At 42.3% G+C, this 26,638-nt stretch overlaps 3 protein-coding genes across 6 annotated transcripts; 1 reads left to right on the top strand and 2 right to left on the bottom strand.

The window, feature by feature from the left end:
* Positions 1–4: 4 nt before the first annotated feature.
* Positions 5–4,064, bottom strand: tpt1 (tumor protein, translationally-controlled 1). The gene is made up of 6 exons (XM_027009654.3): positions 3,916–4,064; positions 3,150–3,223; positions 2,233–2,420; positions 1,330–1,435; positions 938–1,054; positions 5–506 (listed from the first exon to the last, which is right to left on the bottom strand). The coding sequence occupies exons 1-6, from the start codon at positions 3,941–3,943 to the stop codon at positions 504–506; spliced, it is 516 nt and encodes a 171-aa protein (XP_026865455.1). The 5' UTR covers positions 3,944–4,064; the 3' UTR covers positions 5–503.
* On the top strand, positions 2,331–14,653 carry LOC113577075 (OX-2 membrane glycoprotein). Of its 4 annotated transcripts, none has more exons than XM_081701033.1 (8): positions 2,331–2,471; positions 6,425–6,522; positions 6,827–6,893; positions 7,043–7,363; positions 8,514–8,843; positions 10,578–10,859; positions 10,982–11,150; positions 13,871–14,653. In XM_081701033.1, exons 3-7 carry the CDS (start codon positions 6,833–6,835, stop codon positions 11,143–11,145), a joined length of 1,158 nt encoding a protein of 385 aa, XP_081557159.1. In that variant the 5' UTR covers positions 2,331–2,471; positions 6,425–6,522; positions 6,827–6,832; the 3' UTR covers positions 11,146–11,150; positions 13,871–14,653. The 4 variants fall into 4 exon arrangements, with proteins under 4 accessions (XP_081557159.1, XP_035390507.1, XP_035390506.1 ...); XM_035534614.2 differs by lacking the exon at positions 2,331–2,471 and adding an exon at positions 4,185–4,575 and having other exon boundaries at positions 7,118–7,363; XM_035534613.2 differs by lacking the exon at positions 2,331–2,471 and adding an exon at positions 4,194–4,575.
* A 2,351-nt stretch (positions 14,654–17,004) lies between these two features.
* btla (B and T lymphocyte associated) lies at positions 17,005–21,438 on the bottom strand. The gene is made up of 6 exons (XM_027010441.3): positions 21,252–21,438; positions 18,944–19,282; positions 18,759–18,818; positions 18,365–18,487; positions 18,210–18,250; positions 17,005–18,097 (listed from the first exon to the last, which is right to left on the bottom strand). The coding sequence occupies exons 1-6, from the start codon at positions 21,316–21,318 to the stop codon at positions 17,753–17,755; spliced, it is 975 nt and encodes a 324-aa protein (XP_026866242.2). The 5' UTR covers positions 21,319–21,438; the 3' UTR covers positions 17,005–17,752.
* Between the last annotated feature and the right edge of the window lie 5,200 nt (positions 21,439–26,638).

Below are 26,638 nucleotides of genomic sequence, written 5' to 3'. Positions count from 1 at the left end.
GCCATTTAGCCAGCAGCTTGACTTTATTTATAATTTTCACAAATAGTGCCAAGAAATCCTATACAATCCTGTGATTCGAGAAGGGTTATGGGGGAGAATAACTGTACAATTTATCAGAGCTGACATGCACACAGCAACCCAATATCCAGCCAGTCAACTTTGCCACTGTGACCATTTTTTAAATAAAAAAGGGCAGGGGGGAAAAAAACCAAAAACACTCGAAGTGAGCTGTGTCTGTTGAACACAATCTCGAGTTCAGCTCACCAAAATACTGTCCTTCCTCCACCAAGTTGATTTGGGAAGGGACCTTGACTCTTCTGGATGGATAAACACTTGAAGAAATCAAAGCAGTAGCCTCTGATGGGAAGGTAGTTAAAAAAAACGAGCTTCTGGTTCTGCATCTGATGGAGTCGGAGGGAATGAGTGATCCGATCCCTAAGGCCTCAGGGCCATCGGGTAGACGGCTGCCGTTAGGGGGAGGCACTCGGACACGCGGGGGAAGGTTACTGCAGAGACAAAAAGCATTTCCCCAAGAGCGGTCACTTCATGCAAGCTGCTGTCACATTCATGGTAAGCTATCCCACCCCCACCAAACATAACTGTGCTCAGCTGGCCAGCAGATAGGCCAATATGTACGCCCTGTTCTCCTCGCATCAGTCTGCGGAGCTCTCTGTTCAGACAGTAGGGGAGCACGAGGGCACCTGCTGCTGCATCACGCTGCAAGTCTAGAGGCCACTGAGAGCAGCCTTAGCAGCCCCCAACCGATCCAATTTCCCATCTCACTATCTTAATGGAAAAGCCCCAGCTTTAACATCAACCACCCTGGCAGTTCACTCTAAACACTGCCACCTAATCACCATTTTACAAACACAGCTTTTCACGAGCTTCAAATCGGTCCTCTCATCCTTGAACACAATAAGGACTACACAAAACTTACGCATTTCTCGATCTCAAGACCATCCTTGAAGAAGAGCATGAAGGGTGTTATTCCATCCTCGCGGAAGTCCAGCAGGCCGACTGAGCCTTCTGGGTTCATGGACTCGCCTACAAAAAACTACAGAAAGGGCAGTTCGGTTGAGCATGAAAACTAAACAACTAATGCATCTTAAATAAAGGTCAATTTAGCAACAATGCCAGCGTGTTCGTCCTTTCTCTGCTACACGGTTTGGCACCTGAATAGCTTGACAACTACTCAGTACAATTAGGTGAGTATATAAAAATACCAACTATACTGAGCATGGTGTGCATGTCCAGGACAGACATCCCTGGTGATGAGCCCTCCATGTGTGTACATGACTTAGCAAATGACTGAGGTAGAAGAGGGTATACCTGATAATTCTTGATGTTGCCTAGGATTTTCTTGACCTCAGCTGGAGCATTAGCCACAAACTGGTCTACCCGGTCAGGAGCTATTTCCTGCAGTTTGGCCTTCACCCTGTCACACAATTACAATGAATGCATATTCATCACACACTAATTAGTATTTGTATTAATCAGCACTATATCACAACTGCACAACACTAGAAAGCAAAGTAGATGCTTGTTGTCTCCAATTCAATCTCACAAGCCACAGGCAAGACAAGAAGAAAGCGCAGAGACCTTTTCATGTAGCATCAATATCTCAAACCCAGGCAACCACAAGTAAAGGCACTGGGCTGTCAAAGGATGCACCAACGGAGCATAGTAGGATTAATCGCAGTTCAAGATTTCTGGAGACTGGTCATCATGAACACAACACAACATTTCATTACAGGGAAGCCACAAGTACAATTTTTCTTAGCATCCATGACATTTAAATACCTGACAAATAAGGTCATACACCTTGAATGAGCACTCATGTATTGGAATGTAACAATGTTTTACTCAGTGTCACACAGGAGTCAGTTAGACTTCAGATAAGACATATAGAACTAAGGCAAAGTTGTGTGTTTAATATCTGTGATCGTTCACAAGGTTCAACTTTTAAAGATTCAAGTTTCATATTTTCAATTGATCAAAAACTGGGATACTGACCAGAAGAAAAGACACCTCTGAGAGGAACTCGACTACCCACCCCAAATTATTTCCCTTCAATATCCAAGCTTCTATAAAATTACAAAGACTACACTACCACTGAACTGGGGCCTCCTTAACTGAACCACCTAGATGTGTAATGTTTTCTTGTGAGGGGGAGGGGGTTTGAAATTTCAACAGCTGTTGAGACCTTGGGGGTAAGAACCTCAGGACACTCACGCCTTCACATAGTCCTTGACATAAACTGTGTAGGACTTCTTGTCGTAGCTGGTTTCCTGCAGTTTGTGGTTCAAGACGATATCAATGCCGGTGGTAGTCGTGGACTCGCAAAGGTCGTCCGGGACCTCAGTGGACGCATTGCCGCCAATAAGCGATTCGTCAATTTCCCCCTCACACCTGCTGATCATCTGCAGACACAAACAAGAAGAGCCACTGAACCAAACTATTAATCAAAAAAGGTATGTTTTATAATAAGTCGGGCGTGGTGTGCTTCATGAGACATATATGGGGGGAAGAAAAAAAAAAACAGCTCTCAAAGCTTCATGTGAGAAAACAGGATCTTTTAGAAACACCAACTTTGTATTTATAACCTCTAAAAATTTTGAAACCAACAGCAGTGCTGTAGTTTCATAAAATGTTAATGCACGTGAACATAAAAACAGACATTAACAGCTTAAATGTTGTATGTAGTAATACATCACTTCCCACTGCAATAATCAATTTAGCTGTAAGTAGACAGATAACTGAAGTTAGATAGTCAATACTAGATATCAAAGTATGTCATTATGCTCCCAAAATAGTTATTCAATCAGTAATTTGAGGATATACATAATTATTATAATGTCCGAGTGCCAATATGTAGTACTATGCTTACTGATAACCAAATGTGAACCATATTTAACTTTAAATGCACACAAAATATACACCATAATCTTAAAAAACAGGGTGTGTTTCGGGAGGGGATGGTGAAAGCAGCAAACTACTGTACTATTGCGCAACACTCCGAAAACTTTAAATCGACGTGTAAAATTAGTGTAATCAGAAAGGAGCAAAGCGTTATAAGGTAGAAAAGGGAGACGCTCCACGAAAACCGCAGAAAATGTCGCTAGAACTGGAACCAAAAACCAATAGGTTACCTTTCCCTCGACTTCAATCATCATGCCGTTCGCCGACTCCTTGATTTTGTAGATGTCCGAAAACATTTCATCCCCTGCCAAGCACGAAATGAGTTAGTTCAAATAGTATATACGAAAAACATGCAACATGCCTAAATCAGAGATCAGCTGTTAAACATCTAAGGCCTTAAAAACTAGCTACGATAGGTTCATTAACACAGCTAGCTACCCAACTACGAGGGTTAGCGACACGTAAACACTGAACTAGAGCTGAATAAACATCTTGTAACAAAGAAACATATAGACCCGAGTACAGGTATTGGGAACTTAGCCTGCTTGCTAAACAGCAACTTTCGTGCAATCAAATGGCCGGTGGAAGCCTCGGCTAGCTAGGTCGGCTAACCGAGCTAAGCTAGGTAACCTAAGTAACTAACATGCCGGCATTTTAGCACGACAGTTCAGGTTCGAGTTCGTCAATCTCACAGTTCGCGGATCTAACTGCCTTAACAATTACTACGCGCAACGCAGCATACTATAAACACTACACATTAGACGCTATACATTACTACCGTAGTGTCATTGTCAGAAAATGGAAGAAACAACTGCTCCGAAGTAGCCAACTTAGCGGATAACGGCGCTCGTCAGTTGCTGGAGCGCGACGGTAGGCCTCGGGTTATGTTAGCCGGAAAAAGAACACCACCGATAAAGCCACACTTACCCAGCCTGAAAAATATCCACGGGATAAAATTCCCTGAGTGCGTTAGACTCGTTTAGGCTACACCCTTACCGCTGATGGCGTCCTTGTAGATGATCATTTTGCCGGATGGTGATCGTGGGATTTTATGGGAGGCGCGAGCTCGACCTGCTGCCTGGGCGACGGACTCCGCTGAAAAGGCCGCGCGACGGATTTCTCCTCCGGATAGCGCCCGAGCGGATGACGTCAGCTTACTCGGCGCCGTGGGGAACGTGCGCCCTCTAGCGGGCGAAACGCGCCATTCGCGCGTTCAAAAGACGAGGCGCGCTTCGTTCAGGCGTCAGAGGATATGCGTATAGTGCTGATACGCAAGGATACGCAGAAAGGCATGCATAACGTTACAGCACTGCGTCTCAATTTTAATGACTCACTCCAAGACACATTGTTAAGTGTGCCTTATTTTGTTGCGTAACGTGGAAATTACTTTTGAGTGCTTAATTAAAGTGTGTAAGATTCCATTAGATGTCGCCATGCGTCCATTGTATTTAGGTAGTGGGTAAAAGAGACACACTTTTCGGCACAAAGAGTAGATTTGTTACAATTGGGTGCCGCAGCTTTGCCTGCTTCCAGTGGGAAGGACCTTATTCCCTGGTCTTGCTCGATCGAAAGACACAGTGACTTTTTAGCTATGTGGTGCCTACGGTGACAGTCTTTATTGTGGATCCCCGAGGATGCTGAGCAGGGCACTGAAAGGTGAGCTTTAGTCATACCTAATATAAAACATCGCATTTAGGTAGACTGTTGGGAACTTCATTAAATGCACTTCTGCAGTGCTCAAGAAGTTACTGTCAGCTTTTCTTAGCTTCCTCAGTTACTACTGATCATTTTTTAAAATTTTAATTATTATTATTATTATTATTATTATTATTATTATTATTATTATTATTAATGCACATTGAATGTGTGTAGCTGTGCAGACCGCAGTGGAAGTGTAATCCTGAATGGTCACTGCCAGTTGTAAAGCTGTGCTAAATTTAAAGTACTCTCTGTGTTTTTGTGCCCTGTACCATGCTGTAGTTTGGGAGGTTTTTCTTACTGAAGTTTTCTGAAGGGTTTTTTATTTTTTTTATTTTTTTTTCCATCCTATTCCAGTAAGGAAAGCCGCGATCAGAAGGTCTCACCCTTATCAATGACAACAGAGTAGGCTTGTGCGCTTGTTCTAGTAACATTAAAACAAATACACGCCTGGAATTTTTAAACATACCATGATGTGTTAGCTTGTTGTCTAGCTTTTTTGAGGTTGGCGGTTTGTCCACGGCTGTGGCGAAGATAACTGAAGCCAACTATTTAACAGGCACGGGGGCGATAAATTCAGGCAGTTAAAATGCCCTCAACCAGACCTTCCAAAGTCTTTATTTGAGGCTTGCTTGGGGCATGTGGCTGCGTGGCGTTACCATAGTGCTCCGTCAGGATTTGCCTCTGGGAGCCACACTATGAGTTGATTTCCTGGCAGCGAGGATACTTGAGGTTAAAAGGGAAGTGTTTTTAGTCGCTACTGTTACACAGAGCAGGACTCACTTTTTACACCAGAGTCAAATTAATTTTGTTCACTAATTCTGAATACACACGATCATGGTTTATTATAGTTACCTTTGTTTGCTGGCTTGTTTATAACCCCCCCCCCCCCCCCCCCCCCGCACACTTTACCTTGATAGCTTTGCTCTGCGACCTTTTAAAATATTCCCCTTTCCCCGAATCTGTGTTATATTAAGCTTTACGGTCAAACAGTCTGCTTCTGTGCTGCTAGTGCAGTTGTAGTCTAGACATCAAAGAAAGGAACCTAGACAGTTTCCAGTTAAAAGAAGGAGGGAAAGGTAGCAGACCATGGCAGGGTCAGGTGGGCTGGCATGCTTGGCAAACCTGCCTCCACTGCACAGAACGGGAATATTTAGCCAGTGGAATGTCCATAAGCTTAGCATGCACAGAGAAAAACACTGTGACTAGTATCATTTTAGAAACACAATTGGCAGCTCTACTTTGCAACCTTGATGAGTATCTTGTATTCATACTATAGAAAGGCCAGTATAATATAATAGATAAAGTACCTCTACATCCACATGCTTTTTTTTTTTTTTTTTTTTTTAAAGAGCATCAGGTTCTCATCTATGTGGGTTTCCTTATTACACACAATATAAAGCAATTAAATCTATTAGGCATCGTAGTATTATGATCCTCTTAAATCTTTGATCGAGTCTTCAAAGTATTTGAAGTATCTGTTTCTCCCTATCAGTTAAGCCTAGAAGCCGATGTTATTTTCTCTTTAATGAGAGAAAGAGGCATTTAAGCATGTCAATTTGTGCACTAACACTGTCTTAATGAGTGTAAAAAAGCTTACATTCTTGAATATTAAAACCCTCCTTTAAATGTCTTGGATGCATTGTGCCTTAGGGTATTGTATTTGCATGACAGGTGACTACAAACTCATCACTTTAATGTGAATATTTACCGCAAGCACACAAATTAAATGGGCTCCACATTTAAACAAAACTGGCTTTTTTTACCATTTGTTTTTTTGTTTGTTTTGTGTATTGATTTCCCACAGATTGCTGCCTGTGCGTGAGCGACGGCTGTTGACGTGTGTGGGGGAAGCCGCTGCGTGATAACCGTAACAGAAGACAACGTCCTCGAGCTGTGCTGCAGGTCTGTGTCTGCCTCTTACCTAACCCTTGAAGACGGCGATGGCTTACTGGCTTCTCTCTGTCCTCATACTCATCACGTTGTCTAGGCATACAAATAGAGACGCATCTTTCCTGCCCTTTGATCAACTCATTGTTTGACTTAATTACAAAATACAAAAATATGTACTAAACGCAAAAATATGCATATACATGCCTCTGCTTGTCTGATGTAAGAAAATTAATGGGTGTGTCTCAGTCAGTGGTGTGCATCACTTAAAAACAAACAGATGGCTGTTGAAGCTCCTGGTCTGTTAACGTTCTTGCAGACTAAGATGTGCCAGTGTGCCTCTGTATGCCTGTGGATGGCTCTGATTCTGGCCCCTTCCCTGAAAGGTAATGCCTGCAGTCTTGGACAGCTCACTGCACATTAAACACACTTTGGATTTGAAGTCAGGCTTAGAAAGGCATAATAGTTAAATTCACAGTTTGCTCTTCATTATCGTCACCTGATTGGCTGATGCCTTTTGATTGACGCACCCTAGCTAAGGTCACCGCCCCCTCCCAGCTGCAGGCTACACTGGGGCTCCCCTTCATGCTGGCCTGTAATGTCACCGTAGAAGACGGGGACATCCTGAAACAGGTCCGTTGGCTGGACACCCACGACACGCCCATCCTCCATTATCAGCCCGGGAGGGCTGGCAGCATCACCAAGCAAGCTAGGGTGGACCTTCTGGACCAGCAAGTGCACACCAGTGCCATCAGCATCCAGCACGCCAATGCCGGGGATGAGGGCTGCTACACCTGTGTGTTCGATGTGTATCCGTCTGGGCAACAGCAAGCGAAGACCTGCCTCATTTTGATGGGTAAGGAGACGAGAGTCTTGAGGTTCTCTATCAAATAGGTTGATGTCAGATAGATTAACAATTTTGACCTATGATTTCTGAAGTAGAATACAAAGTGTTTGTCTATTTTAAGCAATATTTGCAGTAACAGCTGGTGAATTGAAAATCTCAGATAAAAGTTTTTATTGTGCGATGGCAAAGGACATCCAGTACAGGACGAGGACAAGGTTTAATGTCCATTATTCAGGATCTGTTGATGAGATCACCTTCCTGTCCTGTCTTCTTTTACATTCTGTTTAATCCCCAGAAAGGTGCTATGGAACTTGCTACCAACTAAATCTTACACTAGTTTGAAAAATGAAATACCAGTATACTTTATATCATGTGAAAATGTAAGTGCCCAAAGAGGATACGTGAGCTCTGATAACACTTGTGTGTACGACCCGATCTAGACTCTGGACCGTAACGGGGAAAGGCGAGACGGAGGAAAAGGTATTTTGTAGAAAATAACAAACATAAAATCCTGAAATGAAAATGCAGCATATAGCTTACCTTACAGAAATAAACAATAAACTGGCCTAACTCTCTGGATCAAAACAGAAGACAAAAAGGAAGCTCAAAATAAACGGCATCACCTCCCTACTTCCCAAACTACAACAAACATATAACGACAGGATAGTTAAACGAGCACTAGATACTACGTCCACAATTCTTTACAACAGCAGCCGAGTCCAATACGTAAGCGACGATCGTGAATGGTGTGACAAAGCTGAAATCAGTCACAAATTAGCGAAGTTGGCAGAAGCAGGAAGCAATCCCGTCTCCTCGTCTTCTCACTCGGCTGGGAAGTATTTACTGGAGTGAGGTGGGACAACCAGTAGGAGAAAAGCGCACCGCTGTTGCAGAGGACCGACAGCAACTGGTGCGGTGCACGGATGGAGACAACCTTCAGCACAGGGGAGGACACACAAAGAGAAAATGACCCACCTGCGGTCCTCACAGCCCCACCCATAATGACAAACTAACCAGGAAAACAGAAATATCAAAGCCTTCATGAAAACCTCACCGACTGCCTTTTTTGTCTGTTTCTGTACCAGTCGTGTTGAACTTGCAGACAGGTCATGGCCATTTTGATCCGGATGACCACGCATGTTCCTCATGTTCCTCTCAGCAAAGGTGGAGTCAGCGGGCAACCGGACGGCGGTGCGGGGGAAGGCAGTGACGTTCTCGTGCACCTACGCCCACGCTGACCAGGTCCTGCAGGTCCTGTGGAGGAAAACGGAGGAGCAGGGCGACACAGCCCTGGTGGCCTCCTACACCAAATGGGACAATCTGTTGGTGGAACCACCCATCCAGGGACGGGGGGAACTGCAGCCGTCCCTCAAGCATAGCCAGCTGAGCATCCATCACGTCCAGACGGAGGACGAGGGCTGCTACACCTGCGAGTTCCACACATACCCGCTTGGGTCAAGGAGTGCGACAGCATGCCTGGCTGTCTATGGTAGGTCCCAGGGACTGTGATGATGAGGATGTGGATGTTGGTGATAACGGAGTATTGGAGCCGGTATCAAATTTCGAAGCACATGATTTGAAGGTGAACTTTTCTAAAGCAGTTTGCACAGCTCACACCTACAGTATGTCCTAAATAATACTGATGTGAGCTTGTATATGTAGCCATTAGTAATAATTCATAAAATCGTAAATAAATTCTCGCGATATTGCTGTAGTGCCATTGACTCCAACCTGAGGCAGTCTTTGCTTATTTTGGACTCCACAGTTTGACTGAATTTGGTGTCTTTCCAGTCGTGGAAGTTTAATGCCATTTTTTTAAATGCCCTCTTGAGCTTAATAATGGGAGTGTTTTTCACAGAGTGTTTCCCAGGGAACTACTTTACAAGTGTGTGTGTGTGTGTGTGTGTGTGTGTGTGTGTGTGTGTGTGTGTGTGTGTGTGTGTGTGTGTGTGCGTGTGTGTGTGCTGCAGAGCTAATGTGTTTGAGTCACCATTTACACATAGCTGCACCACTCAGGAAAAGGAAGACCATATATCAACACACCATCAATTTAGGACAATAAAAAGTGGGTGAAGCATCAGGCTCAGCCGCCGGCCTGCCATCCTCCACTCTAACAATCCTCTCGTCAGGCGTGGATGCGAGTAGTGTTTCGGCCGAATAGCGCAGTGGCTGCTGCAGGCCCGACGTGCACTGGCCCGGTTCCCTGTTGGTGGCAATGAGCACATGCAGCGATGGAGAAGTTGCCAGAGCGAGGCGGGGAATAGCAATCGTGCCGCGGGACGTCAGGCCTGCCAAGCATCTCCGTGCTCTTTGTGCAGGAAATGGGGACAGAATCACAACGAGCTGTGATCACTCCCTTCATCTCTTTTGTTGACACAGCTCGCGCCAAGCGTGGGCTTGTTTTTCCCCTACCTGCGCGGAAGCGAGGGGAACACCCCCGTTATTGCACAACGGATTTCGGCACGGTCCCGAAAGCCTGCTGTTATCCCGAGCTCATGCGCATCACTGTGCTTGGCTGTGAATGTGAGGCCTTATTAGGGGTTTGCCTTGGACCAGAGCCTATTGCCATGACTGTGCTGCTGTTTTCCTGCACACAGAGGGCCACTGTGTTTCTCCACTCTTTGTCAGTGTTTGACAGCCTGCCTGTTGTCAGAGGAGGTTAATCGTGAACCCCAACAGAACCCCAACGCGACTGACTCTTGTGTTTTCACGGCCTGTGTTTTTTGCCTTCTTTTCGCGGCCGTGGACTGTGTCTGAAGTGTGCTTTACCGGGACCGGAGCACAAGCGTGCGCTCTGTTGTCTGGGCTAAGAGGAAGAGGATGACACTGCTCTTCATGATGAGGGAATCCCTCTAAATGCCACAAGTAGACAACCATAAGGCATCTGTGTATGGTAGATTATAGAAAAGGTTGTACTTGCAGGAAAGTTCTACTTCTTTTCAAAGCGCTAATGAAGTTAAAGTTCAGTGCTATTTACTTTATTAAAAGCCAAGGTGTTTTTACTTCGTGTCTTATCATATTCACAATATCTTTGATCTCTTGAAAGATGAGGGCTACAGCATCAGCATAACATTAATACCGATGGGCACTGAGATAGTAAAGTGGAGCAGGAGTCAAGATGAGGCTGAGCATGATGGACCTTCCAACGTTACAGTACTTTCACTGTGAGTTTCAGCCCTCGAAGCTGTGACCTTCCGTCAGGTCATATGTGCTGTTTTTACAGTCCTCCCAGAGCCTGAGGTGACCTCCACCCCGGTCAGACAAGGTGTGGTCCAGGCCAACTGCACCGCCGTGTCCCGCCCTCCCGCTAGGCTTCTCTGGAACGTGGAGGGGCACAACCGCACGCTGGGGCCATCGGAGATGTCGTCTGAGCAGCAGGGTGACGGCACCACGCTGGTGATCTCCTCCATCCTGCTACAGAGCAAACTTCTGGATGAGGAGGACGTGACCTGTACGGCGCTCCACCAGGGCCTGGAAACCACCGTTTCTGTTTCCTTGGGCAAGGGTGAGTATAGCGAACGTATAAAAAGGGCTTTTTCGGTGCTAGACAGAAGCAAACAAGGAAAGATATTTGTGTTAGTTGCTGATGGATGAAAAATTCTTTAATGGCATCGTGATGTTTTCTAGCCTTCTTTTTGTTTAGCCCTGTTGCTTTGACCGCTGTCACCTCTGGGCTCCTCTGTCTGTCATGTGTCACAGCTGGGAAGAGCCATGTTGCCCTCTTCTCACTTGCCTGCGTGCTGGTTTCTGTTCTGCTTATCTGCCTGTGGGTCTGCCTGAAGAGGTGCTGAGACAGGTAAGTTACCATGGCAATTTTTCTGCCAAATCTTTAACCCCCCCCCCCCCAAAAAAAAAATCCCTATGAGTGTCCTATCTTGGCGATGACCTCAAGATAAAGTCTAGATCCATTTACTCTTGAACGTGTGAGCTGTTTATTGCATGTTTTGTCTTTATACAGATGATATCCAATGTGGTGCCATAGGTGCTTTGTAATCAAGGCTTGACAATCAAATAAAAGGCAGTAATGATTCTAAAAAAGAGCTCTGCCCCAACTTGTCATGTGTCTGCAGTAATTACTGGAGACACAAGACATATGTGGGACAGGGCTCTTAAAAAAAAAACTAAAAATATTTTTTTTCATGATGTCACTGTGAAAATGACTTTCACTGCTGTCAGACACCTTCATAACACTTTGGCAACAATGTTGCAGCAGCTTTTAGCTTTGATCTTTTTAAAGGGCAATTTAGGGAGGTGCTATCAGCTGTTCTAACCAAAGTTTTAGTTTCCAGTCGTGGTACAACTAAAATGACACTTCATTATTGTTGCGTTTGAGGGTGATAAAAATGTCTGGCCTTTTCAGAATAATGAAAACCTCAGCCCTCCCAAGCATCATTTATTTTGCTCATTATTGCCACCTCCCACCCCCCCTGTGTTCTGACCCACCCCACCCCCCAAAATGCTTGTTTGGGGCTAGCTAGCTATTTCATTTTCTTGAATAAATTTGAGTTGGAATATAAAAAAAATTTTAACTTGATGAAATATGCAGTGATTGTCCTGTTTGACAAGAGTATTTAACTCTATTCCCCCATTGCAATCTTGACATAGTCATCTGATCTGCTAAGCCCTGGCCACACAAAGTAGTCTTCAATTAAAATTAATTTATATCATTTAACAGTTTAGATTTGGATTGGCAGTCACTGTCCAGGCATACATCATTTGATAAATATAAGAACATCAAATATAATTTGATATCAAACTATTAATTATTTATGTAGGCTATGTGAGAATGAAGAACTGAACTTATCCCTTGGCTTCTCCTAATTCCACTACTGATGTTCTAATGAAATGCGTTGCGTTTGCTCATTTATCTCCAAAACCAGGAAGGTTGGCTTTTTTTGTGCATAGTTAGTGTCTTTATGAAAGACTCTTCTGGACAAGCCTGGTAGGGGGCTTTGCTTATATAGGCGTTTGTCAAGGTAAATGTAAAATTCTCATGAACACGTGTACAGACACAGCTGGTCACGAGGGTCATCTATGGGTCCTATAAACTGACTTTGAGATAAATGCACAACAAATTTTATTTAATAATACAACAATATTCTTACATTCAGTCCAGTGACTATACTGGCCCTTCACTGTAGTCCTTCATTTAGTCAGATAAGAGAAAAAATTAAAATGTTTAAAGAAAACAAACAATTAAACAAGTCAGAATGTATTCTCAGACATTTATCAGGTAAGAATGCATTTTGCAAGGTACAAAGGAAATAGGGTAGCAAAGGTACTTTGAAGTCATGTTTTTGCAGGGTGCTATTCATCTGCAGCACCCCAGGAAATCTGAGGAGTTACCACTTCCTGTCTCTTACAAGACATCCTCCCATCCTCAGCTCAGGTCTTAAGTGACAGAATTTGAGCCATTGAAAAGTATGTGACTGTGCGCCGAGTCCTCGTGACTTGCTGTTATTTTGGGAGGTGAAGCCTAGGTTATTGCCTGTAGCCTGCTGCTTAGAGTCTGTAAAACAAAGCATTCATAACTTGATGTGTAGAGAACTAATCTTTACAATAGCCAGTGCAAGGCAGATCTAGTTTATTTACTGGTATGTCTAATTCAGAGAGAGAGTTTTACAAAGTAAATGTTTAAATCATAAAGACGTGTAAAGTATAAGGGAGAACAATGAAACGAAATTTAATAAAGAAAGGATTACAAAAACAACTTAAGAATTTAAAAAGAAATAAAAGTGGAATGATGTGCTTGGGCTGGGAGTTGAACTGAAGCTATAGCAAAAAGTGGCACAGATGAATAGCTCAGTGCCGAGGCTTAGTCATGCTAAATCTGGCTAACCAACTAAAGTCCCAGGACAGGGTGTGTCCTCTTCCTTATCTTCAGTAAAGCTGAAAGCCACATAATCGCTCTGGTTCAGTTTTCACATGCGTGTTGTTGTGTCTGTAGTGATGGAGTCTTGGGGCAGACAGGAAAAGGTGCAACTGGAATGATTAAAGGGACATCCTTTAGCTGGTTTTTCAAAACTCATATTTGCGTTCCTGTAAGAACCCGTGCTTGATGCGTATATGTGGCCTACTGTTACTGGTGCGTTCAGTTAGGGGTTTTTGAGAGTATGTGATTTGTACTCTGGGTAGAGTTAGACTGCTGAGCTGGAAGTTTTGCCTGTTACAATGTGATGAACAGTCTGCTTTATTTGGACAAAAAAAAATGGTTTATGGTTGATAAATAGGTATACTAGTACTAGTGAAACTACAGTGGGGAAAAAATGTGATTATCTGGTGCTTCTGTTAAGTCAAATTTAGCAATACAGTTCCAGTTATAATAGAATCATTTATTTCTTTATTTTTGGAACAATTGTTAAATGATTTATTGTTTTTTATGTGATCTGATCCACAAGTTATAATTTTATGTTAATGTCAAATTAATAGTGATGCGTTTGAAATTACAGATCTTAAAGCCACTTGGGTGTCCTTCCTTTCTGTGCATGCTCTTATTTTCTCTCTTTCCCTGTTTAGACTGACTAGAATGAACCATGATGGATGAACAGGCTGCTATGACTGGACACTAATATTCACGTGACATACATATACACATTCAAGTGTCTTATATACATGTATGTGTTCATATATATATATATATATATATATATATTATACAGTATATCTAACAGGACTAATAGATCCATGGAAAAATCCTGTCATGTAACTGTAATTTATGATATATGGTTGTAGAATCAGGAGTAAACATAAATGTGGGGAAAAAATGAGCTAAACACTGTCACTGGAAAGATGAAACACTCCTTCTTTCCTGTAATTGGCAACAAAGCCTTGTGTTTTTATCAAGCAAGAACTTCCTCTATGCTATAAAAAACTTTCTTATTTTGTTGATGGTGATTCATTAAATCCAAAATCATTCTTACCACAGGAAAACACAGTTTTGGCAGCGAGACACCTTTCTACCAATTAATACCCCCAGGTTTTTAAGTCCTGCGTGTGTTTCCTGCTCACGTACCCCCACTAGAGGGAAGCAGAATCATGCCGTGGAGGGGACTAACTCCTATTGATAGTCCCACAGACCGTCTGTGCCAACAGACTACATTTATTGGCAGAATATTTGTTTCATAGGAAGTGTATGTTTACCTTCAACTGACTTACCACTGAAAATAAATTACTTTGAAAAGTTAGTTTTAACACCATGACATTTTGATAACAACTCATTGTGTTAACACTGTGCATTGTGTCTTGTTTTATTGTTGGTGTAATCTGTTTATAAATAAAGTGTCCCCACTATGGACCTGATTTTTGTTTTTTTTTTTCTTTTCACAAACCATTTATTGTTTGTGTCTGTTCTTGCTGTGTGAACAGTTTGACACTTTAATGTGAGACTGATGAGGAAATCAAACCACCTTCAGCCAGTATTCTACATCCAACCCACATAAAGTGTTTATGGTATTCTGCAGTGAAATAGGTGCATTCACTATAGGTAGAATCACCTGCGACATCCTGTCACATGTTTTACTGAAATACACTATTATATTTTAATATTACGACTCGGCTATTGGCGAGAATAGGTCAGCATGCCTCTTATACAAATTGTTGTGTCAGCATAAGTTATGTATGTTTATGCATGAGTGTGTGCGTGTGCATGTACAAATTTATGTAACTTCAAGTCCTTTACCAGTATTGCATTTTTAAGTTTTAAGTATTACTAATAACAGCTAATACATTTGAGCTGAATGAACCCATTAATTTGTGTAGCTTTTGCATTTCTGCTTTTTGTCCCTAATGGTTTCCATTAAAGGTTTACCTCAAACCCACCTTTTGATTCCTTTTAGACCCTATATTGGGATTACCAGCTCTTGTTTGAAGATGACTGGCCGTAGTGTTGTAAATGATGTTTTTTGAGGAGATCCTACCTTTTTTATATTCTCTTTTGGGTTGGAACTTGGAATGTTTGGCTTCACATTATGAGGCTCCTTTATTGCAAAGTCCCTGACACCAAGTTGTTGATAAAATACAATGTACTTGAAAATCCAGAGGCAGAACCTTGTCTTGATGATGGAACCTCTTTTATTGTATGTTTTGGAAGTTGAGATTATGGAGATGAGGTTGTACAGTATCCGTTTTAAAAACATTAACACAAAATCTATATATTGCAGGGAACAGTAAGTAGGATATTTGGTTTTGAAGATGGATCCTTTTGGTCTCCCCCTTTAGCCATTAAGGGCTCTTATGCTGCTGTCTGAGCACATGAAACCTAAAGAAGAGTTGTTGCACTTATGAGCCATCATGAGACTCAAATCAGTCAGCAGCATCACACTAGTCACATCACCAGGGTTGTACAGAGATGAGAATAAAGAAAGCCCAGAAGCACATATGTAACGAAGGCTGAAGGCAGCGCATGTGAGAAAACGGTGTTTGTGAACAAGGACCTGTGAACCGCACAACACAAGGTATGTTAAGGAGGTGTTACGTCATAGAAAGCTCATGTGGCATCGGTGAAAATATTTCCAACATGAACCTCATAATCTGAATAGTCTCAATTTTACTAGCATTTTACTATGATACTTCACAAATCCATTCAGCTGGAGTATTTTTATACTGATGCTACTGCAATGGGAAAAGTCCTTGGTTTGGATCTTTGCCCTGGAGCAGGTTAGAAATAAAGCAAATACTCTAAGGGTATGTTTTCTTTCTTTCTTTTCAAATCACTTTTCTCCCTTTCACTGTTCTTTTGAATGGTAGTTAGAATAACTAATTGCTGTAACCATTACAGTTTAGCACTCCCTTTTATGGGAGGGGGTTTTTGACAGTGCATCACATACTTTGGTGATTTCCCAGCATAAACCCATGAGAAATCATCGATAACCTATTAACAACTCTTTATTCAGGGGATAGAACCACCCATGACCCTGAATGAAACCGTGTAGTGCGATAGGTCGAGACCCCCAGCCTCTTACCAGGGACAGGGGGCAACGTGACGAGGATGGCATGCAAGCTGTCAATCTTCTCAGCCTTGCATGCTCTGCACTCACACTCCTGAAAGCTGCAGATCATACATCCTCTACCACAGCCTCCTCCAAGCAACCTCAGCTGTCTGAGAGACACTGTACTTTATACAACATCCTCAGACTAATGAAGCAGCTTCATCATGAACAGGCATGTAGATGCAACTAGATGCAAAACTAGATGTGAAAGGATACGCTATAGAACAGAGGAACTGCTCACTTAAACTGAATGCAGTCCAGTTCTCTTATTTTGGTCTGTTGTGACATGCACTTTAATGGAATCAAATTAACTCTGCATTTTCTGACTTTTCTGACTTTTCTGGGTTGAGGGGAGTATGGTGATGGCGGTGATGCATGCGAAGAACTCACACTGTGCTCTCTTTTTCCACAAAAATGAAATGCCCATTCCACCATTCATAGTTTAAGTTGCGGGGTGTGCATCTGATAAAATTAATTTCTATTTGCCACATGCTTTAAATTGCACTGTAGTGTTTGTTTCACAACATTACAGATTGGTTTGCATTTTGGCTTTACTGGTCAGAAACGTAAAAGTGAGTATAAATTGCACAGACATTGTGAGATTTTGCAGGAGCCCATTTCAAGGGAATGTGTCACAGAGCACACACAGGAAAAATGAAGGAGTAATTTACTCATCGGCCTTTAATACAGGGTGAGGTCACATTCATCACACAATGTTACAGCTGTAAGTCACATGTCGTGGTTTGCTCCATGCATCACCCACTCCTCTTCCTTACACAGGAAGTGCGTCTGTGTGTCGTAGTACTTGTGGGTGCTCGGCTCTTTGTGCTCTGCAAGAGGCTGTCCCATTATGCACTTTTACGGCAGCCAGGCTTTGTGCAGAGAAATCGTGTCTGAACTTTAGCGTTACAGCACACTTTGCACATGTGCTTGGTCACCTCCAATCAGGGGCCATATTTGCCTCCTCAGCATTAACGTGCTGAAATAATGTCAAAGTAATGCCACAATAGGTTGAAGAATCTTGAAAGTTAATTCATAATAATAATGAGAAATGCAAAATATACGTAAAATATAGATGTTTTCACTAGATATAAGGTATAAAAATGACAAAATGGGGGATCAGATCTATGTTCACTGTTCTGTCTAAAGATAGCACTGGAGACCCACATATAGAACTCAACATATTATTATTTTACACAATATTATTATATCTACAGTGGAACCACATAAAGTTACATAAATACATAAGTTGAAACACATCCCAAATCATAATCAGGAAGGTCAGAGTGCTAAGTCCAAAGTCCAAACTGCTCCCAGACCACCTAGTCTTATTCATGTCCAAAAAAAAGACAATAAAAACAAAAAACAAAACAGAGCTGATGTCAGATCAGCCTAAATCATCCATGGGATTTTAGTTGATTTTAATGGCAGCGTACTCAGAGTTCTCCATCTCTGAATGCGAGACTTTGATTGGGCCGTGCAGCAAAGTCTTGTGATTCAGGGAGGCGTATATCAGCGGGCTGTCCTCTTCCTCCGCATTTACATTGTTCTGGTCATGCATTTGCCCTGGTGCCACCTGATTGGCTGGACGCCTTCCCGCCGAAGGGCGGTCTCTATGAGATGAAGCCCTGGCACGCGGAATATCATAGATGCAGGATGGACTGAGTTGGGGAGGCAGACTGTGGGTGTTGTCATGCCGATAACTAATGGTGTCATTTATGGGCTGAGGGATATATGATGCTTGGGTCGCTGTAGACTGTAAAGCAGAGAGACATATGGTGAGACTATGCCATTGAGGATGGATACTACATTGAATAGAGAGTCAATCTTCATTGTCAATGTTCCTGAAGGAAAAAGTTACACTTTACCTGATTCTCAGCTATTCTCTCTTTCTTTGACTTTTTGGGTCCTATTGACAGATAAGCATATAAATATAAACAAGCACAGGGGTATTTTTATTAGTCCAATACCCAGCCTTACTGAATGTCATGTAAGGTGTGTAGGGAAAAACAGCGCTACATACGTTGGCATCTGATGATGAGCACAGATCCAAGCATCAGTGTTGCCACCACCAGCAGAATCCCACCGCAGATGTATCCATATGGCCACAGCAATGACCAGTCTACAGAATCTCTTATGGACCCATCTGGAACAAACATATTTAACAATTCTGTGAGAGTTCTTAAGGGGCTATTTCACTGACTTTGCACAGAATTAGGAGAAGCAGATACTATACACATATGAGCATGGTAACTGCCTGGGCTAGCTTTTAGTCATTGTTAGCCATTTTACAATTTTGGGGACTTTCTTTTTAATAACTTGATAAAAGTTTTTATGACTGTAATTACAATAGTTCATAATAAACATATCTTCCTAATTCTAAGGTCATGAGTAAAAGTAAAAATGCAGGCACTTACTTGCTGTGCTTTGATTTCTTTGAACGTCACTGTCCATGTTACCTGTGGGTGTTACCCAGTCTGTTTGGACAGAATGAATTGAGTTTATATTTAAGCATAAACCCACACACACATACACACGTGTGTGCGTGTGTGTGTGTGTGTGCGCGTGTGTGCGTGCGTGTGTGCATGTTAAAGCTTTTTACCTGTCACAGTAACATTGATATTATGGCTTATAGTGGATACACGTCCGTCTACTTTACACCTGTATAGACCACTGTCAGCAGTAGATAAGTTTCTGAAAACCAGGAATGAGGTCTTATATTCCCCAGTAATCTTCCTCCATTCTGTTGTGATGTGACTGGAGTGATTCAAAGGTTTGCAGTCATTCCCGTCATCAACTTTGCACCATGACAACGCTAAGTTTTCCCAGCAGTGTGAAGGAATGCTGACATTGCAGTTGATCTTCAGGGTGTTCATTGGAGCAGCCCTCCACACTGTGTTGCGAGGCACCGTGAGAACTGGAATACACTCCAGAAAAGACCCTAAAACACCATGAAAGAGAGAAATTAAGACAAAATAAGATGTACAGTACATCCTGAAATTTTATAGCATCTGGCCTGTATATTTTACTAGTGGTTGACAAGGGTTTACATGTACAATGCACACAAGAGGGGTTGTAGTGTTACGGACCAAAATCTGCTCTGTGAGTGTTTGCACTTTTATGTGATACCCCTGAGAAACTTTCTCTTATCACTACAGCAGTAATCAGTGTCTTCATATCAGAGGCCTGCTCTAACAGTTGTGAGTTCTTGTGGATGTAATACATGGTGCTGTTGGTGTTAATGTAACATGCAGTCACATTTAGTTGGTCAGTAAATGATCACTGATAAAAAAAGAAATTGTAATGATGTGACAAGTCTTGCTCAGAGAACCACTTTTGCTATGTAACACTGGCTGTGACAGATCTCCGCTGTGTCTACTGTAGTGATTACTTTAAGGTGTTCTGCTGTTTTAGCATCCTCACTCCTCCATCTGCATTGCAAAATGTTATAAAATGTGATTTATGTTTTGATGAGATTTTGATGGTATAGTTCTGGAAAATTAACAATTGTCTGGCCTTCAAAAAACATGGTACTGAAGCATGGTACTGAATGGTACTGAAGCATGGTACTGAATGGTACTGAAGTATGGTACTGAATGGTACTGAAGCATGAGATGGTTGTTACTGTTTGGGACTTCGGACACATGTTGGTGTAGGATCTTGAACAAAAAGAGCTGAAGTGACAACAGCTTAGCGGGGCTTTACTGTACAACTCCACCAACTGGAGACACATGCCAAAGAAGGAGAAAATCTTTTTTTACTCATTTCTCATAATCACACATATTTGTGGCATTTCTTTCAGTGGGTGTGTTTTACATTATAAGGGGGTGGTAGGAGCAAGGTTAGCCCCCCACCTCTTCCATCGTGGTCTAAAAGGCACATCCTGTTTTTAACACATTGTTCTTGTTCAGCAGTAGACCAAAAAGGATTTTTCCAAGATCCTGAAAACAAGATGAACTTCCAGTTTCAGAAACAGTGACTTGGGGGAATCGAAATATTAATCTAACCTACATAACTGCATAATATTCATTGTTTAAAACAGGAATCACAATAAATGTGACACTTAACTGAAGTAAGGTTTCAGTTCATGGTTTCACTTTTTTTGAGGAAAAACAAGAAGTTCTTACAGGTTCATGAACGGCAACTCTGTGAACCTGCGGTCATTGAAAATACATGCTACACACTACTATAACTAATATGTACAACTTTACCACACTTATTTGTTTCTTTGCTATAATTGTATTCAATCACATCACATATACAACTGTGAGCTATTTTTAATGACGGCACCGTAACATCTTCATATAGGGTTAATAGACACAACAGGTCTTGTCTGAACCACTTGATACGGTCACTTTGTATATTTACGAACATTATCTTGATAATTCTGTGAAGATGTTCATAGAATCTAAATCTATGAAGAAGTATGCCTAAAAATAATAAACAGTTCACAATTGTACCTAAAACTGACAAAAAAGTTCAGAACCCTGGAAAAAAAAAAAATCTTAAGGGTTAAGGTGTTAATCTAAAGGGAGACACAGGAACCTCCTATGGGTGAAGAGCATATTACTGGGAAACACTGCTTACACACAAAACACATCACAGCAGGGTGCTGGTGTACATGCCTGAAGTCTAGTCCACAGCACTTCAAACTAATCAATAATGATGATCCTCCTTAAACGGGCCTCTTTATGCTTGCTCATCTTCTGCTTTGTGCCTTTCTCATCCTGGACTTTAGATTCTGTGTCAATGACAATGCTTCGTAGCCAGTCCCGATTCTAAGATGTGTCTCAGCAAGTAAGTGGTGTCTCCCGGATTCACTGTACACATGCATGTTCGGCACCGTGTCATCTAAGTAAAGTTCATCCCGTGTTTGGTGAGTGAGAGGGGCAGGCAGGCCCCTGACCTACCTTGCGTGACCCCGTTAATCCAGCGCAGCCACAGCAGGACCAGACTGCAGGTGATCAGATGTGCCATGGATGATTGCTTTCAGCTGTGCTGCGAGGTTCCGGCACACGGCACAGTGCACCACCCGTCTAAACGGAGTGAGAGTGTGGATGCCAAGGAGAGTTGCAAGACCTTCACCGCTTTGGTTCCTCTGTCTCGTCTGCCTGAATCAAAATTTCTCTTTCACTCTCTTTCTTCTCTTTTTCCACACCCTCGCTGATGTTACCTCCTCCTCCTGTGAGCTGTGGTTATTATCTTGACTTCAGTGCTGTCACAATGGCTCCACTGCATGGATTGCTACTGAACAGCAACAAGTGTTTTTAGAGTGATGAGTGCTTACTTAGGATCTCTTCTTGCCTTTATGTTTTAAAAATATAGAATTATATATGACTGTTTTTATATAAGTAATAACATTGAATAACCTAGGCCTGTTTTCTAAGGTACTAGATACTACTGGGCCCTATCATGATGAATCAATGTTGTATTGTATGTTGCAATGTGTTTTTCATGTAAAAAGAAGTGCTAAGATAATTTAAAATGAGAGAGAGTGTATAGTGTAATACACTATCATTTAATGATCTTAGTGTTACAAAGCATTTGAGAAACTACGCCACGTAAATAGCTAATAATTTCTTGGATGGTATTCTCTTTTGCACAGTACAGTATATTCACTGCCACTGCCATGTTCAAATGAACATTTTCATTTCCATTTACGGCATTTAGCAGATGCTCTTTCTTATCCAGATAGACTTACAAAAGTGCTTTGTCATTTACTCATAGAATACATCCTAGCCAGTACAGCAGGTTAGAGTCAAGATACCACTGAACTAGAATACTGTAGAAATACAGGGAACATAATACAGGGAGAGGAGCCTATTGTTGGGATGGGTGGGGTCCTTCACAATCCTCCAGACCAGTAGATGGTCTGCAGGTCAGGAAGTTCCGTATGAGTGATGCGCTCTGCTGAATGCACCACCCTTTGGAGTGCTGGTCTGTCCTGCTTGGTGCTGTTCCCAAACCAGACTGTGATGTTCCCCGTGAGGATGCGCTCGATAGTGCAGGTGTAGAAGTTCCGCAGTACCTTGGAGGGCAGTCTGAAGTCTCTTAGGCGTCTGAGGTGGTAAAGACGCTGATGAGCCTTCTTTGCCAGGGAGTTGGTATGGCGGGACCAGGACAAGTCCTGTGAGATGTGAACACCAAGGTACCTGAAACTATCTACATTCTCCACCGTGGTTCCACTGATCCTCACAGGTTGGTAGTGCCGCTCCTGCTTCTTGCTGCAATCCACAATCAGCTCCTTTGTCTTACTGACGTTTAGGAGGAGATTATTTTCCTGGCACCAGTTTTCCAGGTGTTTAACCTGGAGGAGATTAAACACCTGGAAAACTGGTGTCAGGAAAATAATGTAAATGTTCCGATTCTAATATGAGCCGGTATGGTGAAGGTGTGCACAGTTGACGAGAGTTACGTCGCGCATTCCGACGCCATTTAGAATACTTATATTGCCGTCATCCTAAACATTCTACTGTATAGACGAGTGGTCGTAAAGGCAGGGAGCTAACGCCAAACGGATGATGTAATCTGTTACTCCTACAAACTCCTACAATTGACTGAATAGAGAGAATATATGCAGTGATGTATAGACGAAGGAATCCATCGAAAATCGATTTCTGTCTATTGGCACATTTCCATGGGTGAGTTCAACTTTGGCTATGCTGAATAAATTGTGGGATTTTGTCAGTGCTTTATAATAGGTATACTTAGGCTTGCTTTACTATAAGTTTACGTATAATAGCCTATGTGTAACAAATGAGTTTGGCAGTTGATTTAAGTGGTAAATAATTAGCTTGTCCAACGGACTGTCGTGGGCTCTGTTATGTAGATTAATTGTTTAAATTAGTGTAAATAGAAATGTTGTACGCAGCACTGTAAAAGAAAGTGTAGCAGGTAAACAGCCAGTTTTAAACAGTACTATCCTGTTTTACTTAAAAAAAACCCGACTCTCTAGTCTACTGCAAAACTAACTGTGATTGTAAGCCAGTTGTAACTATTGCCACATTATGCAAGTATGTGTTGTATATTATAGGCTATATGATCTGAATAGCCTATCGTAGTCGCCGAAGAGAAGGCTGTATACGACGGTGTAATAAACGGCGGTTGTTTTAAGAGTCCATATGGTAGAGGGGATTTGTTGTCTTTACTGTCTTAAGCTGCGCTTTAGGTCAAAGGTTTTGTAATATACAGTTTAGCTCTAGCACTATTTTTGTGGGCATGTGTTCTAGGATTTTAAAGACGTGAGCTAATACAGTATTAGTATACACTAGTACAGTAGATTGTATTATCCTTGAATATAGGTTCGATTTTAATGAGTCAGTATGGTGAATCTTCAATATGTTCCGTGTACGTCTTAATTGTATATGGCGTCGCATATATTGTGACGTCATCGAATAGCGGTATACTTTTATTTCCATCATCAAAACAAAGTGACTTGTAAAGGGCATTTGTCCTGAAGACAGTTAACAGATGGTAGATAATAATATTATTATATTATATAAAGCGGGTAAATTATTAATTCCAAACTTCTACAACAGAACGAATAGAGAGAATATATTCAGTGATGTAAGCCTACCTGGTTTATAGATGTGACCGAGGGTGACTTTAAATTAAAACTAAACCAGAAAGGCAATCTTTCCAGGGACTCCCACCAATACTTCCTTGACAGTAGATTGGTTGTAGTCATAATTCCTGGGTGTCCTGTAAACAATGAAGTATGTGCCCACCTCATCAGATTGGCCATGGGTATCTATTGTCTTCCTGTGGGGTATTCTACTGGGCCAGGATCCTTGCTCAGAGCCTCCTCTAACTCTTGCTGAAAACCCCAACCATATGGGAGCCAAGAAACAGTGCTATGGCAAGATGTTCTTTTGTTATTTCTGGTCTTTCCTCTTTCTAATATAAGCCAGACAGTGCATCTTGTGCCTTGAACCTGGTATATAAGAGACCCAGAAGCAAAAAAAAAAAAAAGAAGAGGTCACATCTGGCCTGTATGGTTGTCAGTCTCTTGGCAGATCCTAAGTATTCCAGGTTCTTATGGTCCGTGAGCACAATGAAGGGATGTTGAGTTCCCTCTAACCAGTGTCTCCTTTGTTCCAATGCCAGCTTTCTGGCTAGCAGTTCACGATTGCCTACATCATAATTCCTCTCTGCAGATTGGAGTTTTCTGGAAAAGAAGGCACAAGGATATAACTTGGGTGGGGAGCCTTGCCTCTGTGGAAGTATCGCTCCCACCCCTACGTCAGAGGCATCTACCTTCACTTGAAAGGGGAGTAACATATCTGGCTGGTGCAAGACTGGGGCTGACGTGAAAGTGACCTTTAATCTGTGGAAGGCCTCCTCATAGTAGTCTCCCATTAGCCCGCCCCTTGAGGAGATCGGTCAAGGGTGAATCTATGGTGCCGAAGTTCCTAGTAAATCGTCTATAAAAGTTTGCAAGCCTCAGGAACCTTTGTAACTCCTTGATGTTAATGGGCACTGGCCAGTGCACAAGAAGGCCTAAGAAGGTTAAGGATGTTCGATGGAGCCTTTTCTGCCTTCGTGTAGAGGTTCTGTTGTCTTAGCCAGGCTAGAACCGCAGTAATGTGGTGCAGATGTTTAGATAGTGACTGAGAGTAAATAAGGATCTCATCAATACACATCATAAGGAATCTGTCAATCATATCAGAATATCTCATCCAGGAATGTCTGGAGAAGGACTATTGGCTAAGCATGAGGCATTACCAGATACTCATAGTGTCCACGCGCTGTGACAAAAGCGGTCTTCCGCTCATCACCCTCTTATGCGGATCAAATTATAAGCACTCCGCAAGTCTAACTTGGTGAATACAGTAGCTCCTTGCAGCTCCTCATGTGTAATGGAGATCAAGGGCAAGGGATAAGAATATTTTATAGTTACTTCATTTAATGTTCTGTAATCAATGCACAGTAGTAAACCTCCTCATCTTTTTTCTCCACAAAGAAGAATCCAGCTATGAGGGGAGAGGTTGAGGGATGAATAAAACCCTGCTGAAGAGCCTCCTGCACATATTCCTCCATAGCAGCATCCTCACAATGAGAGTGTATGGTTTAGGGTATGGTTTCAGACTGAGACCAGGAAATGTGTGGGTCATGCATAGCCAACCAGGGATACCAGGAAAATATAAACTTTTTTCACAAAGTTTACTGCCTCAGTTTTTTAGATCCTTTTGTCAGATGTTTATATGGTGTAGTAAACTACCATTATATGCATTTCATAAGTTTTTTTTACTATTGACAAATGCATCAAATTTGCCACTGTTGGACCCCTGAGCAAGGCCCTTAACCCTCAATTGCTCAATTTGTACTCAGTCATAATTGTTAGTCACTTTGGATAAAAGTGTCAGCTAAATGCCATAAATGTAAATCTAAGTTTAAGCAAAAACGTAATGTTTGCAGTCTTGACCTTTCTATTATAAGACTTCTGCAATTCGTCTTGGCATGCTGGATATCAGCTTCTGGGCAAAATCTTGACTGATGGCAACCCATTCTTGCCTGATCAGTGCTTGGAGTTGATCACAGTTTCTGTGTTTTTGTTTGTCCACCTGTAATGTTTGCACACACATAGAAGAGGATCCAATTGCTAGAGGTTTTATTTTAGCAAACAAACTTATTCGTGGAATCAGACAGGTAAGTGTGGTCGGGTCGGTCTGGGGTCGAAACACAGGGTAGTGTCTGGGAGGTGTCCAAGGGTCAGGACACGAGGTCTAGAAAGTAGACAGGAGTCAATAACCGGGAAAACACACAGCATAAGGAAATGCTTAGTATGCCACACAGGTGAAGCAATACTTTGCGACATGCACACGGGGAAAGGAAGCTTATAAAGGTGGGTGGTAGTGAGGTAGTGAGGAGAATGGGAATCAGGTGTGTGCTAGAATTCCAGTGTGTCAGATTGGGGGTGTGTGCGAGTAGGCGTGGCTGTGCGGGGCTGAGCGTTGTTCCTGGGGTTCATAACACCACCCTCTTTTTGATGATTGACCACAGGTTCTCAATGGGATCGAGATCTGGGGAGTTTTGTTTTGTTCTCGGAGCCGCTTGGTTATCACTTTTGCCTTGTGACATGGTGCGCCGTCATGCTGGAAAAACATTGTTCATCACCAAATTGCTCCTGGATTGTTGGGAGAAGTTGCTTCTGGAGGAAGTTTTGATACCATTCCTTATTCATGGCAGATTCACATTCCAGGATGGTGACTATTTCTGTTCACTGACACTGGCTAAACAGTGTCGGGGGTCAACTTTGGGGAATCATATTTGAAATGGACAGAGTGAGATATTCAGT

Source organism: Electrophorus electricus, chromosome 18, assembly GCF_041902795.1.
Source record: "Electrophorus electricus isolate QZ-2024a chromosome 18, ASM4190279v1, whole genome shotgun sequence".
Classification (NCBI taxonomy): Eukaryota; Metazoa; Chordata; class Actinopteri; order Gymnotiformes; family Gymnotidae; genus Electrophorus; species Electrophorus electricus.
This window is presented reverse-complemented; position numbering and strand designations above follow the sequence as displayed.